Below are 17819 nucleotides of genomic sequence, written 5' to 3' on the forward strand. Positions count from 1 at the left end.
TGACCCCACTCCTGCCACCCCCTTCCCGCCGCCCACCGCTGCCCCCTCGGGGCGACCACCGAGAGCCGGGGGCGGGGAATGCGGCGGCAGCCGCCGCCTCCCCCCGCCGCTGCGGGCCTGCCGGCGGCGGCGGCGGGGGGCAGCCGGGCCTCCCGTTGAGGGGCGCCGAGCGCTCCCGCAGCGGCTTCCGAGCGGCGCCCGGCCCGCCCCGCCCGCCTCCCCGAGCGGGCCGGGCCCGGCGGCACCATGCAGGCGCAGCCGCTGCTCTACGAGTTCTTCAGCGAGGAGAACGCGCCCAAGTGGCGGGGGCTGCTGGTGCCCGCCCTCAAGAAGGTGAGGGGGGAGCGGGGGTCTCCGCCCCGGCGGGCAGGGCTCCATGAGCGGGGGGTTCGGCCCAGCGCCTGTAGCGGCGACCCGGCCTCGGCGCGGAGTGGGCCGCGGCCGGCGCGACGCCTCACGTCGCCTCGGTCGAACCGGGGCAGTGGGGCCGGCAGGCTCTCCCCGCGCTCCGGAAGTGTTTGCGGGGTTCGGCGGGGTTCGGTGTTTGCCACCCTGCCTTGACGAGAGCCGCGGAAAACAGGGCCCGGCGCCGTCGGCGGCCGCGGGAAGGGCGCTGGGGCGATGGTCTGATGGACGCGGCCGTGTAGATGAAAGCTGGTTTGTGGACGCGGGAGTTCTGGCCCCGAAGTAACGCTGCGGGTTGCTGCTGGGCTCCTGGAGCCTCCAGAAGTGACAAGGCTAGCGGGGGGCTCGTTATTAGAAACTGCTGAGGTTTGGGTTAATGAGTGTTTGGGCTTTATGACTTTTAGTTTGGCTCTTCTTAGTTTAAAGGCCTTTTTGCTGAGAATTGGTCAGTAGGATAAGCAAGCAAGTCTTGCTTCCTCGGGATAGTGGAGCTTGTGCCTGTGGTGTGCAACTAAAATTATTTGGAAAAGTTGGTGAGGTCCTCTCTAACACTTCTGCTACCGGAGCCCAGAAAGCAGATGTTACAGAAACAAGAGGCTTCTGACACTGTTGCATGAACTGGCTTCAGACTACAGGACTTGATGCTTTTTAATCATACACAGCAATGCTTTATGAGTCTGTCTAGTTACAGTGATTAACTGCTACTTTTGCGTAAAAGACTTCCTCCCAGGGCTAGTTCAACTATTGCATCCTCCAGTATGGATTAGAAGTCTGAAGTGTTGCAGTTGTACTCGTTTAGTATTTCTTCCAGATTTCCTCTTGCAATGTATTCCCTTGCTTTCCTGGGCATACACTTTGAGGTCTACAACACAGAGCAGTTTCATCCAGTTCTTGGAAGTCTTCTTGCTTGTCTCATCCATAGATGCACAGTTAGTGTCTTATCCCTGATCAATAGTCACTTCTTTGAAACTGTACTTCTGCACCAACTGTACAACTCGCTGCTTCTTGCAAGCACTTGGACAGCCATCTGACTGATGCCTGCTTGGAAGCTGGAGCTACCCAAGGTCTCTAACAGCGAGAGCTCGTCCTTTGGGTGATGGATTATTCCATGCTGTAACAGAGGTTTGTCAGACGGAGCGGCGGTCGCTGTTAACTACTGGAGGATGTAGAAGTGAGGATTCGAGGCAAGTATGAGCTAAGACTTCGGAACTGCTTGCTGCATCTGAAGTGCATGATACCTTCCCAATGGACAAGCTGCATGTGGAGTCACCCTTCATTAAGGATACTTGCTGAAGCAGTTGGATAAATTCCTTGGGGGGGGTGGAGGGGGGAGAAGGAATTCTGGCATCTGAAGCCAACAGAGAAGACCAATGATGACAAGTGACCAAGGACGACAAACTGATCTGCGAGGTATAGTTGTCTTGGTTTTGCTCTGTTGTCCTCTGGTTCTTACTGTGGATAAAGGGGTGGCAGGAGTGAGATGGAGTTAGTCACAAAGATTTCACACTCAAACTTGTAACTGTCTGGCAGGTTTAAATTCTTTTAACCTCAATTCTTCTTGAGATCATCACCTGTTTCTTATCTTCTCTTGGGCTATTGCCCCCTGTGCTGCAGAAGCAGTCTTCTGCTGCTTACTATTGCTGTCCCTGCAGAGGTAGAAATGAAGAGTCTGTCCATATTCTCACCTGTTTTACTGAACAGCCAAAAACTTGAGCTACAGGAAAAGTAAATGTCAAATGAAAACACTGAATTAGTATCTTAATGGCCTCTTCATTAATGGAGAAACCAAATGGGTTGTTTTACTAACTTACATAAATTGTGTTGGCTAGGGTGCTTAGCCCTGATAAAGGCCCCATAAAGTAATGAACCTGTTGTAGGTGGCAGTTAAAACCCTGAACACTGAAGCATATTTGCTTTGATCATCTGTCATTATTCACAAGACAGGTGTGATACTTCAGCATTTCAGCCAGAGGGATGGAGACACTGACCCCTTGCTTGGCTAGCCAAAAATCTGGGCTATACCTGGAGGCCAGCAGGTGGGACTAGTGAAATAGAGAACGTGGCAAGATAAGCCCATGAGGTCAAAGGGCAGAACTGTCCTGAAGGCAAATGAGTGCCGAGTGGTTTTGTCTGCTGTACTGCCAGAGTATGCTATCTCAGTAGGAGTCAGGTTATCTGAAACTTGTGTACATCCTGTCCTTACTAGAGGAGAGCCTTTCCTTCATTTCCCAAATTAGCTGACCAGGTGCTGACACTCAGTCTCAGGTAGTGACAGCAAGCTGCTTTCTGAACTCTACCTTGAAACCAGGCAGATGCACAAACAGGGTTGTGATGTTTTCTTGCATATCTGGAAGTAAGACTTAATAGTTTGGTAAAACTATGTTGAATGAGTGTCTATAGTGAAGAGAGTGTCGTTTAATTTAATACCATTAAAGTATATATACCAGGTTGGAGTGTTTGCAGCTGTTGGAGAAAGCTTCCACATGTGGACTGAGTCATTAAAATGCTATTGCCCTTGTGTGACTGTGAGTTGGCTTGTAATACAGAGCTCAAACATACAGCCTCAGAATCACTTTCTTAAAATATAGGTATTTTTGCATCATTGCAAATTGCTTTTTTTTTTTCCAATGAGTTATTTTATTTTATTCTTTTAATTATTATTTTTAAATCAATCAGCAAAGCCAAGAATATGTGGTAAGAATAAATTTCTTCCTGCATCATCAAATTCTTAGGACAGCATGCCTCGTATTTCATTAGACATGAACCTTAGCAATAGAACTGTATTTGCATGGAACAGTTGCATTTGCAGAAAGCAGCTCTTGTACCGTTCAGTTCATAATGTAATCCCTTTTCTTCCAATTCTCCTTCAGATGCTGTCAAGATAGACTCCAATGCACTCAATTAGGAAGAAAATTTTGTGTACTGAGACCTTTCTCTGCCCGGTAATTGTTATTGTGAAGCAGCAAAAAAGGAGTGTTGCAGAGATCCTTGTTTGCTGATGAAAGATGGTAATCGTGATGATGAGGCACAAGAAAAGGAATTAAAAATAGCAGCTGGTGTCTGAAATTGTAGTTGCAGAGATGAACAGAACGTGAGATGCTGGGACTGAAGGCAGAGGATGAAACACTAGAGCTCTTGGATATCTGGAGATGGAGATGCGTGGCTTTTAGTACACCTAGGAAAAAGGACTCAGAAGGGAGACCTGCAAAGTGATGCCTCTTCCAACATTAGTGTTCCTTTGATAGTGAATTATATGCTCTACTCTGGTCATAACCTTTTGATAGTTTTTCCTAAATATCTTGTAGCTTCATCTTGCCTTTATAGCAGGTTTTTTAATGCTGTCAATTTCTCTGCATGCCTATGACTTGGCTTTTTTCCTGATAGATTGTTTTTTACAGTAGAAAGCAATTCATCTTTATTGATCAATATCTCAAGCAATTCAGTGACTGATAAAAACGAAAGAACTTTCATACTGTAGATGTATTCTGCTGAATACATATTCTTGCTGAATTCTTGCATACTTCAAGTTGTTTTGAATCAGCTCAGTGATTAGCAAGGGGTGATGTTGGAAGTTGTTGTGGTCAAAATTATTGTACTGTTGTGGCTTGACAGCTGAGGGAAGGTTGCTTCCTTAGTTAAGGAGAGTGTTCCAGGTAGTCCATGTGTAGTCTTGTCAGTCTTCTGCACCTTTCTTTCGTGGAGCAAAAGAGATGGGACAAGCTGCTTCGTTGACTAAGGAGTGCTTAGGAAGCTGTGGCTAGCAAAGATGTTCCTTCTTGAGTTGTAATTACCTAGTTCTTCAAGTCCATGACAGTCCAGTTGCCACTTGCTGCTCAGAATGGCACTTCCTATTCTTGAGACTTCTTCACTGCAGTTGTGGAACATCCTTGGTCTCTGATCACTTTGGGTTCTCTGTTGGCTATGGAGGATAAAGACTTGAACAGTCAGAGGATCTATTCTTTATTGTGAGGTTTTTTTTTTTCCATGTGCTCAGTGGTGCAGTATGATACTGCTGCCATGATGCATCAAGAGAAATGTTAGCCAAAACCTGAGTCTTGTGGCCTCAGTGAATTGCTGCTGGAGTGTGGATCAAAGACATCTGTATTAGCTTTAATTTACTGGATTTGTAATTTATCAAGATAACAAAATATGGGCTGGGTTGCCAAATATCAGACAGAGATGTGCAAAAACAGAGGAAAACTTTATGGAGTGCTTGCACTGTGAGAACATTCATCCATGCAAGCTGTACATGAAATATTTCATCCTGGAGTGTTTTAGTGATAAGCAGTTGTTTGTCAGTGGTTTTGTAGTCATTGAGGGAAGATTAACAAAAGATATGTTGAGTAAAAATAAGGGTTGTAAATAAGGGTAGTTAAGACTTTCAAAGTTACTGAAGAGAAGAAAGTTCTTCCTCCTCTGCAGAAGAACGTGCTCTGTGGCCAAGTCATTTTTACTAATAGTCTGCTGAATAAACTGTGTTTGTGAACGTGCAGAAAAAGTTTAGAAAAATGCTTATAATCAGGAAAATTTAATCCTCTCTGATTGTGCTTTGGAAGACAGCTTGGCCTGTTGTCTCATTATGGCTTCTTCCATTTTATTATCAAAATGCTGTGGTAAATATGATGGTTTTTTTCCTTTAGGCACTTTCTTACAAGCACTTCAGCTGCCACCGAGGAAGACTGGCAGCGTGACAGTACCTGTACTCAGCAGTAAAGTGCAGTTGTTCTTTAGTGGGCGTTGGTTTTTTAATTCATACTGTGACTTCTAGCCAGAGTCCCAGTAGATGGGTAGTCTTGCCCAGATACGAAAAAATTATCTCTAGCCAACAGGGGATGCTTAGTTTTTGTTTCTTTTTTTTGTTTGTTGATTTGGGGTTTTGTTGTTGTTTTTTTTTTTTTTATGTAGCTTTAGAATAATTTTCCTTCTGTTGTACACTTTTCTGGAGCTGCTTCTGATGAGACATTTTGGTACTGTGTTTTCAGCAGCCTTTTACACATAGGATTTTTCTTGCGTGTTCTGTATTTAGCAGAACAACTGACAGCTGCAACTGCATTGATTGTATTGATTTTCAATTTGTCAGCATTACACTGTTGTTTTTGTGTAACGTGAAGTTGCTTTAGGAAGTCTTTGGAGAATTTTTTTCATCCTAAGCTTTTGCAGTTTTATGACCTATGAAAGTCAGGCTTTTCCTTCTGTCTACTGAAATCCACTGCTAAGAAAGTGTGGTTTAGTATCAGTCAGGTTGTTAAATTCACTGTGTAACTCTTTCTTACCTGTTATCAAACACCTCTTTGTAGTGTGAAGTGAGCTGCTGAGTGTGAGGACTCCAGACTGGGTTCTTGAATAGCATAGGAGTTGTTGTGTTGGACCATTTGGAGACCAAGCCTCTGTGTATGCTGAAGTCATTCTATCTGCAGTCCTTTAACTGCATCTTGCATCTGGGTTTAGTCTAGGCCCCTAGTGCTTCCCATGAAGCTTGTGGGAGTGCTTGTATTCTAATTTATTACATAGATTTTGAAAGGAATGGTTTGAGAAAGCTTTATATAAAATAAGTTGCTAAGGGATTATAAAGTAAGATCAGATATTGGTTTTGTATTCATGAAGCACTTTAGTTGGTTTCGTTAACTTTTTTTGACAGTTTAGATTTATGGTTGCCTAATTATTAAGCTGTTGCCATTTCTTACTTTTGTTGATTTTAAGGGAAAGGGCAGGGGAAGGGGAAAAAAGCTCCAAATGATCCCATCATAAGATTCTCTTGATGTGCTGTGAATTTTCTTAAGCAAACACTGCTTGTCTCTGGTTGGGGTATTAAACAGGCATGAAAAGCTGTTCAAGAAGTGCTGGCTTTCCATATCTCCAAATAAAGAGAATCCTGGTTGTTTCCCCTTTGAGAATTAAAGAAGATTGAGAAGGTTGAGCATTCAAAAAAGCAATCAGATGAGCTGATTAAAAGCAGAGCCATGGAGGCAGGGATTTGTAGCTCATGTAGATTGTATTTGCCCATTAGAATTTGTTGGTGTGTTTTGAAGCAGTGAAGTTTTTGTGAAAAGATCTTAAGCTGTTCTATTAATAAGTTCTCTTATCATAAGATAGACGTTTTGGTGAGTGTGTAGGAGGGAAGGGATGGGTTCTGTCATTATTTAAGGGAAAGGTTAAATGTTTAGATAAGAATCTTACCTAAACATCAGTACATTTCATTAACCTGTTTTCATGATGTCTGTTCCTAATATAGGGCTGTAGAGGATCTCGTGGGATTCAAAACATACTCCCGCTTTTCAAGAGTGATAAGACAGGGTGGCCTTTTTTTTTTTTTTTTTAATTTAAAATCTGAGCTGACTGTGAGAAAGATGGAAACCCCCTGGTACTTGATGATCCTTTTTGAAACTGGTCACATGACTCTGTATGCTAACAGATGTTCTTATTTCTTCTCTTACTAAATCTTGCATCTTTCTAAGTCTTGCATCATGTTTTAGATGATGAACTTCTTGGGACTTACTTTTGAGTACCCTGAAATAATGCTGCTGAATTCTGTCTGAGCCTTTAGGTACTTTAGGTAATGCAGATACTAAAATTACACATTTCTGTGATAATTGTATACCAAGTTATCCTGTAATTTTCCTTGGTAGTCTAGTTGTTTTCTTGCTTTTGCTTTTATGACTTTGAACCCTAAATGATACTAAATCTCACTTAAGTACCAGTGAAGCTTATTTACCCGTGCTAGGTAGGTAATACATTGGCAAGCTAATGGCACCTTATGGTGTTTTCCTCTGCCAAGTGGGTGTTCTGCTAAAGTGCCACAAGATGATGTCCTTTGAGAGGAATGGTGTAATAGCCCCTCAAACATAAATGCTTAGGAAGAATGTTTGCAACTTGATCTCCTTAACTAGGAGTAGGTTATCATTGTTGACTCTGTTTGAGGTCACAGCCTGAGGTGGTATTTTTGTTTGTTCTTACTCCTAGAGACTCTGTGTTACAGAAGGAGTTGCGATGAGGCTATTTATGTCTACCAATCTGTTTTCTAAGCAAAGGAGAAAATAGAGCTGTTCTTCATCACTCTGGTTTATCGTGTTCTGTATTTTTACTGTCAGGTTGACTTGGTAATTTAACACTTCTCAAAATACAGGGTACTAGAGTATACAGTAGAGAGAATGTAATACACACTTGTGCAGTTCTGCTTTAAAAAAACCCCAAAACATTAGAGGGCAGTATCTTCCAGGCAGCTCAGATCAGCTCTAATCTTTAAGAGAATACTTCTGCAAGTCTGTAATTTCTGGTGTTAAGGTATTCCAAGCTTTTACAGTATTTCAGATGTCAGTGTTTGAATTGTAAATAATGCTTGGGACTGCTGGGCGTGCTGTTACTTGGGTACCTCCACAAACACATTCTGTAGCTGTGCATGGTGAAGTTCATAGGAAAAATGAAACTGAAGGCATAACCAAATCAGTTGCGTTAGCAAGTCAAATGAAGAGAAGCTTTCCTGTTCTATTTTTGCCAGTTTGCTTTTAAGTGAAAAAAGCAGTAACTTCTGGAGATGTTTCTTAAGACCTGCTGCATAAGGGTATGCAATCTGCAAGAAACTAAACACATGACCTAGCATATTTAAATCTTAACAGCAGTTAAATGAGTACCAGGACTATGTCCAGACATGAAATTTTCAAACTAATGAGTGCCTTAGCAGGCAAGTGGATTTCTGTTTGAGGCTGTTGTGTATTTGAACTTCAAAACACTTAATTCTTAATATAACTGCAAACAGGAATGAAAACTTGGGTATGAAATTAAGTAATTATAGCACCATTATTTGAATATGGACATGGGTTTAATATTTGGATGAGACGGGTTGTTGGGTTTTTGTTTAAGGTGGTGAAGCTCTTGCATTATTGATTGAGAGAACTGGAGGCATTTTGAGTTGTGTGCAGTGGAATGGGAAAATGATGAAATTGGGGCTTGAAAGATGCATTGCGAAAGTCAGCAGTCAGCTTGTTCTGGCATAATGTTTGCCATCAGTGTAGCATTGCGATGAAACCACCTTTCTGTTTAAGCTCTGAAGCACTGAGCTTTGCATACCTGAAAATTTAGCTGGTTAAAACTGCTGTTTTGTGAGCTGCTGAAGTGCAAAAGAAAACTGTCTCAGAAGTTAAATGAGTGTCTGGAAAAATAATGGGAGGAGCAACGAGGATCGTGCCTCAGTGGATTTACACCAGTGAGAATTTACAGACACGACATGAAAGGAAATGTATGGGGACTAAACTTTCAAAACCTCTGAACTGCCACTTATTGCCAGGACAGCACTGTGACCTTTTTTGAAGTATTTTTTACTCTAGTTGGGGACATCTTTTTGAAAAATCAGTATAGAAACAAACTCCTAAACCAGTATCATTTATTAAGGGTTAATGGAGAATGGATTAAACAATTTGAAGTCTAATGCTGAAATTGTTGCTTCTTACAGTGTTGTCTTCATGAAAGATATTCTGAATTTCATGATTATTGATTGAGTGGTGAGCAACAGGCTGTGAAATGGAGAAAAAAACGTCTAAAATGTCTTAGACAAGAGTGGTTTAAGAGTTAGCAGAGAATTATAAATATATTCAGAGATTTTAAGCAGTTTTCCTAATTGCACTACTAAGTACAGTTATTATTTTCAGTTATTATGTTTTTCTTGACATTAAGAATCACTTAAAACAATATGAGGACATTTAACATTTAACATTTGAGATTTGGAATTCTGTTGGGTATAGATTGTTTCACTCATGTTTATCTGGTGTGCCTTAATAGAACTGCATTTTGGTTTGGATTTTTCTGAACTGTGTGGCTTTTTTTTTTTTTTTTTTTAAAGTGAGGTATTTGTTTTGGGAAGTAGCAAAACTCAAACCTTGAATTCTTCTATTTTCTATAGGTTCAGGTGCAAGTCCATCCTAAACTTTCCTCTACTGAAGATGCATTACAGTATGTGGAGGAGTTAATTCTCCAGTTGTTAAATATGTTGTGCCAAGCCCAACCAAGAAGTTTTCTGGATGTAGAGGTATCAAGAATAATTATTGCAAATATGTAATAATTTTAATTGTTACATTAAAAGTTAATATATTAATCATTTCACAATGTAAAAGGGAAGGCAGTAATTATGTATCTTTATGTAGCAGAACCTTCTGCATAGAGTCTGTGAGTTACTTAATTTTTCTGTCATTTTAATTTGTTGTTCAATGCACAATAAAACTGTCTCTTAACTGTATTAGTGTTTAATAGATGGTGAGTGTAACTTGTGTACATAAAGATGACTGGTTCCTTTCAGAAGACCTTCTTTCCCCAATGATACTGCATGCAAACTGTAGCTCCTTAGTCTGGGGCTCTGTACTGCTCTTTCAGCCTGGTGATTTAGGCTGTTATACCCTCTTCCTGCTGAAAATCTGAACACAAATAGTTCACTCACATTCTCAGAGTGAGTTGAGGAACTTCTTTCCTCTATATAGAAATCTTTTATCTTACAATTGCCTTTTCAAAGACCCAATTTTTTTTTTTTTTGCTCAGAAAAGAAGCTTGCTGTTTGGGAAGTGGGCTTGATTTGAGAGAAGTTTCTCTATTTGAGGAATAAGTTGGGCTAAGTGAGTTAAGCTTCTAAGGCCATGAATATCCTTGTAGCCCTTTGTGCTTAACCATGATTTGAAGACTTCAGTGCCAAGCTACAGACTCCATGTGCAGTGTGCCTGTTGGTTTCCAGTGCTTGGGGGCTGTGCCTGTGCCAGGTTATGTAACAAGACAAGATGCAACTTCCTCCTGTTCTGAAGACGGTGGACTAAGGCAAAAAAACCACAAAAAACCCACCCCAACCCTTTAAAACAAAAAAACAAAACAAAAGAAAAAACCAAACCAAAACAGGTAGCTGTCTCTTGAGATCAAGATTCATGAATTTAATCCTTACTCTTCTCTTTTGAATACTGTCACCTCTAATGGTGTTCCAGTGTCCCCTTTAATGACTGGACTGTTTTGCAACATGATTCTGGTCTGGCAGCTCAAGAGACAAGAGGTTTGTGGAAGATTATTTAATGCTGTGTTTTAAACAATGCTAACAAAAAACTTGACACACAGTGTTGCATTACAGGTCTTACAACTGTGAAGTCAGGATGAGAAATGCAAGAATTAGAGATGATCAAGCAACCTCAATTTACTCCCTTTGTGTTTATGCATAATGATTCTGTCTTTAATTATATGAACACACACACTTGTTTTTCCCCCAGGACACCTTCATTGTTCAATCTGCAGGCTGGACTGTGTTAGTGGCATTAGGTAGTGAGTTTTTAGGATCTCTACTTTCCTTTTGCAGAACTGTTGAGGGGAGAAAAAAGTAAAGCCTGGGCTCTGCCAAGTTTGGTGTCACTTTTATAGAATTGTATTATTTTTGTCAAAGTTTTTGTTTGCATACCTTCTCCTGTAGTAGCTCTTTTTAAGTGGTCATTAACATCATCTTCCTCATTACATGGTTGCTCAAATGGCGGTCATATTTACGTGAGAGTGCACTTGCAACCAAAATGGTCAGTGGGAGCTGTGGTCTGAAAAAATAAAACATTAAGTTACTTAGGAAATTAGATTTCTAGCATCTCTACCAACCAAGACTAGCAAAAATGATGATACTTTTGAACCTTCAGAGATTTGTGTGTGAGTTCCAGCAGGAAAGCTATTCAGTGCATGAGAGTGTGTGGGTGTCCTCATAGGCACCCTGACTGCTGGAAGAAACGGGCAAATATGGTCCAGCTGTAGACTGTGAAAGTGTTTCAAAATATGCGGGCACTGTTGGACGTTATCTTTTCCTATTATGTTTATTGCCATCAGAGCAGTTTGCAGGTGTACAATCTGGACCACATGCTGATGAGTAAAGGTAGAACAGGGAACTCGTATCATCTCAGTGACCATTCTGAATAGGGAATAAAGTACTGGGATAAAATGTCACGTATTTAAATGCTGAATTATCAGACACGGGCACGGGGGAGCAAATTGTGCCTGCCATGACAACTCAATTCTCGCATTTCTCAAATTTTAAGCACTAGATATTCTATGTTAATGATACTCTGAGGGAGCCTTATGAATGTATTGAGTAGCATGTACCAAAATGATAAAATTTACACATGTTGTAAACCTTTATAGTTGAAATACTAACATTAACAAATATTTCTTTGTTAAGTAATGGAAAGCAACTTGCTAATGTAGTGATAATTGCTGAACTTGTTCAGGTAGTGCATTTACCCTCTAGTCCTGTTTTTGGTTTTTTTAAGGATCGTGTTCAAAAAAGTTTTCCCCATCCTATTGATAAGTGGGCAATAGCTGATGCCCAGTCTGCTATTGAGAAGAGGAAACGAAGAAATCCCTTGTCTCTCCCAGTCGAAAAAATCCATCCTTTACTAAAGGTAAGCAGTGATGTAATCATGCTTCTAGAATGCAATTAGAAATTAGCAGCTTTGTTTCATGCAATGCCTGTGTGCTGCCTGTATGGCAAACAAAAAGGAATAAGAATATCTGTGTCTATTACATAGTTTTATTTTTAAGTGTTGCTGTTCAGTTAATTGTATTCATAACTTTTCACTTAAAAGTTAATTCTTTGTTGGACAAGCAAAGCCAACAACTCATTTGCTCTGAATTTGATTGTTCATGTTTCATTTTGCATGGCTAATAAAACACTTAAGAAACTTCTGGAAATAGCCCTGAATGGTTAAGTGAGGTTTTTTTGACAGTGGTTTGCTGTTGCCACATTCACAGTTACTAGAGCAGCACCTACAATAACACTGTTTCTTCTCTAGACCTACTGACTACTGTGTTTCTATTACTAAAATAGACTGAATATGGGGTGAATGAGTAGGTTCTTAGACTTGCTGGTTTGAGTTGTAACCTGTGGTGTTTCATTGTGGGTTTTTTTTTTTCATTCCAGGAAGTTCTAGGCTATAAAATTGACCATCAAGTGTCTGTTTACATAGTGGCAGTATTAGAGTACATTTCTGCAGACATCTTAAAATTGGTTGGGAATTATGTGCGGAATATAAGACATTATGAGATTACAAAACAAGATATCAAAGTTGCAATGTGTGCTGATAAGGTAAGTCTAACTCTTCTTCCTCTTGTTACCAGGAGGTTTTTGAGAGGATAATGTCTATTTCTTATTGAATACATGTCGTGTTTTACCTTTGAAAGAAGTAATTACTGGCATGAAATATAGTTCCACTAATAGAGCAGAGCTTCCAAAAAACTAATTGAGCTTAAAAAAGCCATTGCTTTTTCTTAAAATTAGTTAAGTCAAAGCATTCCTGGTCTGTGTTAATCAGTGTCTTGGGTTGGGATGCCTGTGTTTCAATAAACACCTTTGTCTCATTCCTGCTTGCTTTTTTTTCATCCTAGTTTTTCTTCCTTTCTTTACTTAAGGTGTCTTGTGAAGTCTTGAAGGGTCAGGTATTTTTCTGTCACAGTAGTAGTCCTGGTCACTCTTGGTTTTGATCATATGTTCCTGGGCAGGGTTTGAATGTGTATGTTTGAATATTTGTCATACAATAACAGCAGGAACAAGTGCTTCTTTCTGTCCTGGGAAAGGTGATGGGCAGAAGAGCAGTGATGAAGTTAATTTAGGAACTTCCATTGCATTACACTGGAGGAACTCCTTGATACATACAGGCTCTAGAGTAGGCCTGTAGGTTTAGTGCCTCAGCAGAACAAGCCACTCAAAGGTTCTCCCAGGGTGTTTTCTTTCCAGTTGCCTATAGAGACCTCATAATATATTACAATCATACCCACAACATTTTCTGCTTGGTTTTGTTTTTTGAAACAAAACAACGAGAACAGTTTCTTGGCCCTGTGTGCAATTTTTTATTTTCTCAGGCACTTTCATACTTGCTTGTGTGCTGTCCATCCATCTGGAAAATTTTGCCTAGTCTGCAAAAATCAAACTCCATTAAAATGCAAGCTGCTTTTCTCCTCCTATCTTTCTGTGCTTCCAATTGTTCTAAATTCATTATCAAGGATATAGTTACTTTGTGGATTTCAGAGTAGTGAGATATGCACCTCATTAATTCAGCCTGGAATCTTCTAGCTCAAGTATGCGCTAGAACTGTGTGAGGTAGGATTACAAATGTTTGGGCCTCTTGAATACCTACATTATTCCATGTAATTTCTGACAGTAGTGACCCTATAATGTCCCATTCCACAGGATTAGGATTCTCCTTATAAGCCGAGTTCCATACACATACACTGGCTTAGAAAGATGAATCATCTTCTGTTCTTATTGCTTCAGAAGAAATCCATCTTAATGCAAAATGTCCATTGTTCTGCTTTCAGAGAAGCTTAGGACCAGGGTGTGTAGCCAGGGAGACTCACTAGGAGAAAGAAAGAACCTGCTGAGTGCCCATTTCCCTCCTCACTAGACATGGATATTTTTGAGGAGTGTTAGGACAAGACACGAGTGAAGAATGATTGCTCTTAAGTGTCTGATGAAGCTACCAGACCATTTCTTAAACTTACAAATCCCCAAGTATCCTGTTGCAGAATAGTTTGCTTGTCTACTGCCAACAGTCAGCAGCCCAGTTAACCAGCACATCTTCTGGGGAAGCGGCTATAACATGTTTTAAATAAAGATTTCTCCTGTAAATACCAGGGCAAATGACATGTTTGTTGTGGCTCATTCAGAAGTTTAATTCCTGATCTTCAGGTGTATAATTATTTTGAAAAACTGCTTTCCAGCCTGGTTTCTGCCATTTTAAGAACTCTAGTTCACGTTTCATGTGTTAGCCTTTTCTCCTGTGGTTGTCAGAGGCGTGTTTGCAGTTTTGCTTCTGCAGTTTTTTCCTCTGTCTTTTCAGTGACTGACAGGCTTCACTTCCATCTGTTTGATAGGGAGGCTGTCAAGCAGCACTCAAGTTCTCATTTATTTTGAAACACTTAGCGGCTTCCTGAAAGAGGTGTGGCTCTGGGTAGATGTGTTCATAAATACTCTCCCATCTGCCTGTCTCAGGACAAAGTAATCTTGTACATTGAACTATGCTTTACAGTGGCTTATTAAGATTTGCTACATCATTGTAAATTGTTTGTGGACCCTCTTTAGATTTTCTTTCTGCTAAAGATATTTCAAATTAGGATGCCTTTTACTAATTTGCATTCAACTTAGTTAACTTACCTTTAAGATGTTCTTTGAGTATCATGGAAATGACCCAAAGTATGCTGTCTATTTGACACTTGTTAAGTCATTGTAATGATTCCTGGCCATTTTTGAAGAAGTGTTCAGTGATCCACTTTTCTTAAAGTTCAAATTATTAATTATTTGTGTTTGCTAAGCCTTGCTTGGATATGATTGGTACCTCTGGTAGTCATAGTTTTCAGGATCCTTTTGTCTATGTAGTTTTTGCAATGTGACTGGCCCCCTTCCTGAAGCTGGTGCCTGTCCTTGAGGGTCTGTTTTAACAAGAGAACTCAGGAGTTGGTAAGGACAGGAACCAGGCCATGTACAGTGTGTGGGCAGGGCAGTATTCATCACAGAGTTCCGAGTATGACTTCCTGTTAAAACTGAAGCTTGAAAGCCAAAATGCATACTGTTTGGCTTCAGGTTATGTATCTTCAGAAGCACAGATTATGTATGGCTAATTCAGCATAATAGAATACAGCTAAATGTGTCTGTATACGTCATAGACCTCTTAACATTGTAATTGATTTTGGGACCACATTCTTGGAGAGATGCTGGGTTTGGTCTAAATGACTGCAAAGTGTTTTGATGTTGCAACTGCAAATAAATGACTTGCAGATTTATAGCAGTGAATATTGCTTTTGTAATGCTCAACCGATTTTAGAATGATCAGTCTGATTTCATGTCAATAATAGATTTCCTTTACTGGTAACTTATTGGTATCTCTTGAAAAGTTGTTCTTATTTTGTGGATTTCCTTCTCTTTGCTACCTAGGTATTAATGGATATGTTCCATCAAGATGTGGAAGATTTAAGTGCACTAACTTTATCTGATGAGGAACCCTCCACCTCAGGGGAGCAAACCTATTATGACCTAGTGAAGTCATTTATGGCAGAGGTTCGACAATATATAAGGGAACTAAATCTCATTATCAGAGTTTTTAGAGAGCCATATGCCTCCAACTCCAAACTGTTTTCATCTCATGTAAGTACTGTGCAAACCACAGAAAAACCCCAACCCTACTCTAGTATCTATAAATCTAGATGAAAACTTCCAAAACTGAGGTATTGTCCAATTAAACATCTCTGTAGTAGAGGAAGCGCTTGTCTTGAGTTCTGAAATGGAAATAGTAAAGGAGCACTTGTAGGGAAGCACTGGTTTTGGAGAATTGTGAGGAAAAAACACTTTAATATATTTACTTGTAGGCCTGTCGCTGTTATTCTTTATCATGTTTCAATAACTGTAAATTATTTAATATTCGTACATATATAGCCATCAATGTAAAAAATCCTATGATATTATATAAATTAAACTGAAAATATGTATAATAAAATATATTCTAAAATCTTGTTTAAGGAAGTGCTTGACTTTTTTATCATAACAGTAGCTCTGCACATAACATTCTTCCTCTTAGAAATTGTGTCCAGTTCCCTGTTGATTTTTGTATGCTTCTGTTTCTTTTTTTAGGATGTGGAAAATATATTTAGTCGTATATCGGACATTCATGAACTTAGTGTGAAGTTATTGGGTCATATAGAAGACACTGTTGAAATGACAGATGAAGGCAGTCCTCATCCACTAGTAGGCAGCTGTTTTGAAGACATGGCTGAGGTAAGAAAAATTGGTTTGTTTGTTTTGGGGTCTTTTTGCCGGTTAGGTATAATGACTTGTACTTAGGTGCTAAGTGCATCTCTATTCTAGCTGCCTTTGTTTAGGTCAAGATCTCTTCTAGCACCACCATGATGAACAGACTGCTCATTTTTGAGTGTATTTTCCTTTTTAGTCTCTAAACCTCTGCTTTTATAGGACTATTTAAATTATGGCGTTTATGGGAGAGGAAGGAGTGAAGCCAACCACCTCTGACTAGATTTTGACAGAAATTGAGGTATTCTGTAAATTGGCTGTAGGCCAGGTTTGCTGTGGAAAGACAAAGTTTGCCATCATCCTGAGAAGGTGAGGTGACCAAAGGCTCATCTGACGTGTCTTGTTTCCCCAGCATGCGTGTGCTCCTGGATAGGAGGATCTGGGAGTCTGTGCACAGTTGCAGAGCTGTCCTGTGACTGAAATTAGTGTCATGGCAGCAAGGGTTGCATGAATACAGCACTCAAGATGGATAGATGGGGAAGATGTGGCCAGAAGCTTTAACAAAAGATCATCTCCAATACATGGAGCTCTGTTACAGGGTGAATTATGAGGTGGTTGAATGCTTACGGATCAGAATCGGGGGAGGAGGCCCACAAAGGGCGTGTTGTGGTAAAGCTTTTTCTAAAGCAAAGACTGCCCAATTTACTAGTGCCCAAAACCTTTAAACAAGTAGGAGTGAGTAATCTCCTTATTACAGGCCCTGGTTCTCTTGGGATAGTAAACCTGCTGGCATCTCTTGGGTGGACAACTTACTGTCATTCAAGGAATCCAAAAGATTTCTGGAGGACTCTGGGGACAGTTATGTATGGCATATGCTGATGGACCAACTAAGAAAGATGCTACATTTGATCTCTTTTTCATGAACAAGGAAGAAGTGACAGGAACATTGTAGCTAATGGCAGGCTTGGCGGTAGATGGTAATGATATGGTAGAGGCCACACCTCGAGTACTGTGTCCAGTTCTGGGCCCCTCAGTTTAGGAGGGATATCAAGGTCCTGGAGCAGGTCCAAAGGAGGGCAACCAGGCTGGTGAAGGGACTCGAGCACAGACCCTATGAGGAGAGGCTGAGGGAGCTGGGGCTGTTCAGCCTGGAGAAGAGGAGGCTCAGAGGAGACCTCATTGCTCTCTACAACTCCCTGAAAGGAGGTTGTAGCCAGGTGGGGGTTGGTCTCTTTTCCCAGACGACTTTCAACAAGACAAGAGGGCATGGTATTAAGTTGTGCCAGGGGAAGTTTAGGTAAGATATTAGAATTTCTTTACGGAGAGGGTGATCAGGCATTGGAATGGGCTGCCCAGGGAAGTAGTGGATTCTCCGTCCCTGGAGATATTTAAAAAGAGACTGGATGTGGCACTCAGTGCCATCATCTAGCAACCACAATGGTGATTCAGGGGTTGGACTCGTTGATCTCTGAGGTCCCTTCCAACCCAGCCAATTCTATGATTCTATGACTTCGGGAGTGTAGATTTAGCTGGCTCAGTGTATTGGGAGGCAGATCACATTGGTGGCTGCCTTGAGGGTAGAAAGGACTCAGGAGTGGTGGTTTATTTTCAAAACAAGTATGTTCAGCTCACAAGGAGAATATGCATTCCCTAAGAAATAGTAGATATAGCCAGAGGCAAGTTAAAG

The 17819-nt window shown here is 40.7% G+C and overlaps 1 protein-coding gene across 2 annotated transcripts in view; it reads left to right on the plus strand.

Annotated features, from left to right (window-relative positions):
• The first annotated feature begins 202 nt into the window (after nt 1-202).
• Nucleotides 203-17819, plus strand: part of SOS1 (SOS Ras/Rac guanine nucleotide exchange factor 1) — a 53898-nt gene continuing 36281 nt past the window's right edge. For both annotated transcript variants that reach the window (XM_030446874.1, XM_030446875.1), the window contains exons 1-6: nt 203-333; nt 9299-9424; nt 11667-11798; nt 12317-12481; nt 15323-15532; nt 16016-16159. In XM_030446874.1, the coding sequence (XP_030302734.1) occupies nt 247-333; nt 9299-9424; nt 11667-11798; nt 12317-12481; nt 15323-15532; nt 16016-16159 (864 nt within the window). In that variant the 5' untranslated portion in view covers nt 203-246. The remainder of the gene's footprint in view (nt 334-9298; nt 9425-11666; nt 11799-12316; nt 12482-15322; nt 15533-16015; nt 16160-17819) is intronic.

This window comes from Calypte anna, chromosome 3 (genome assembly GCF_003957555.1).
Source record: "Calypte anna isolate BGI_N300 chromosome 3, bCalAnn1_v1.p, whole genome shotgun sequence".
Classification (NCBI taxonomy): Eukaryota; Metazoa; Chordata; class Aves; order Apodiformes; family Trochilidae; genus Calypte; species Calypte anna.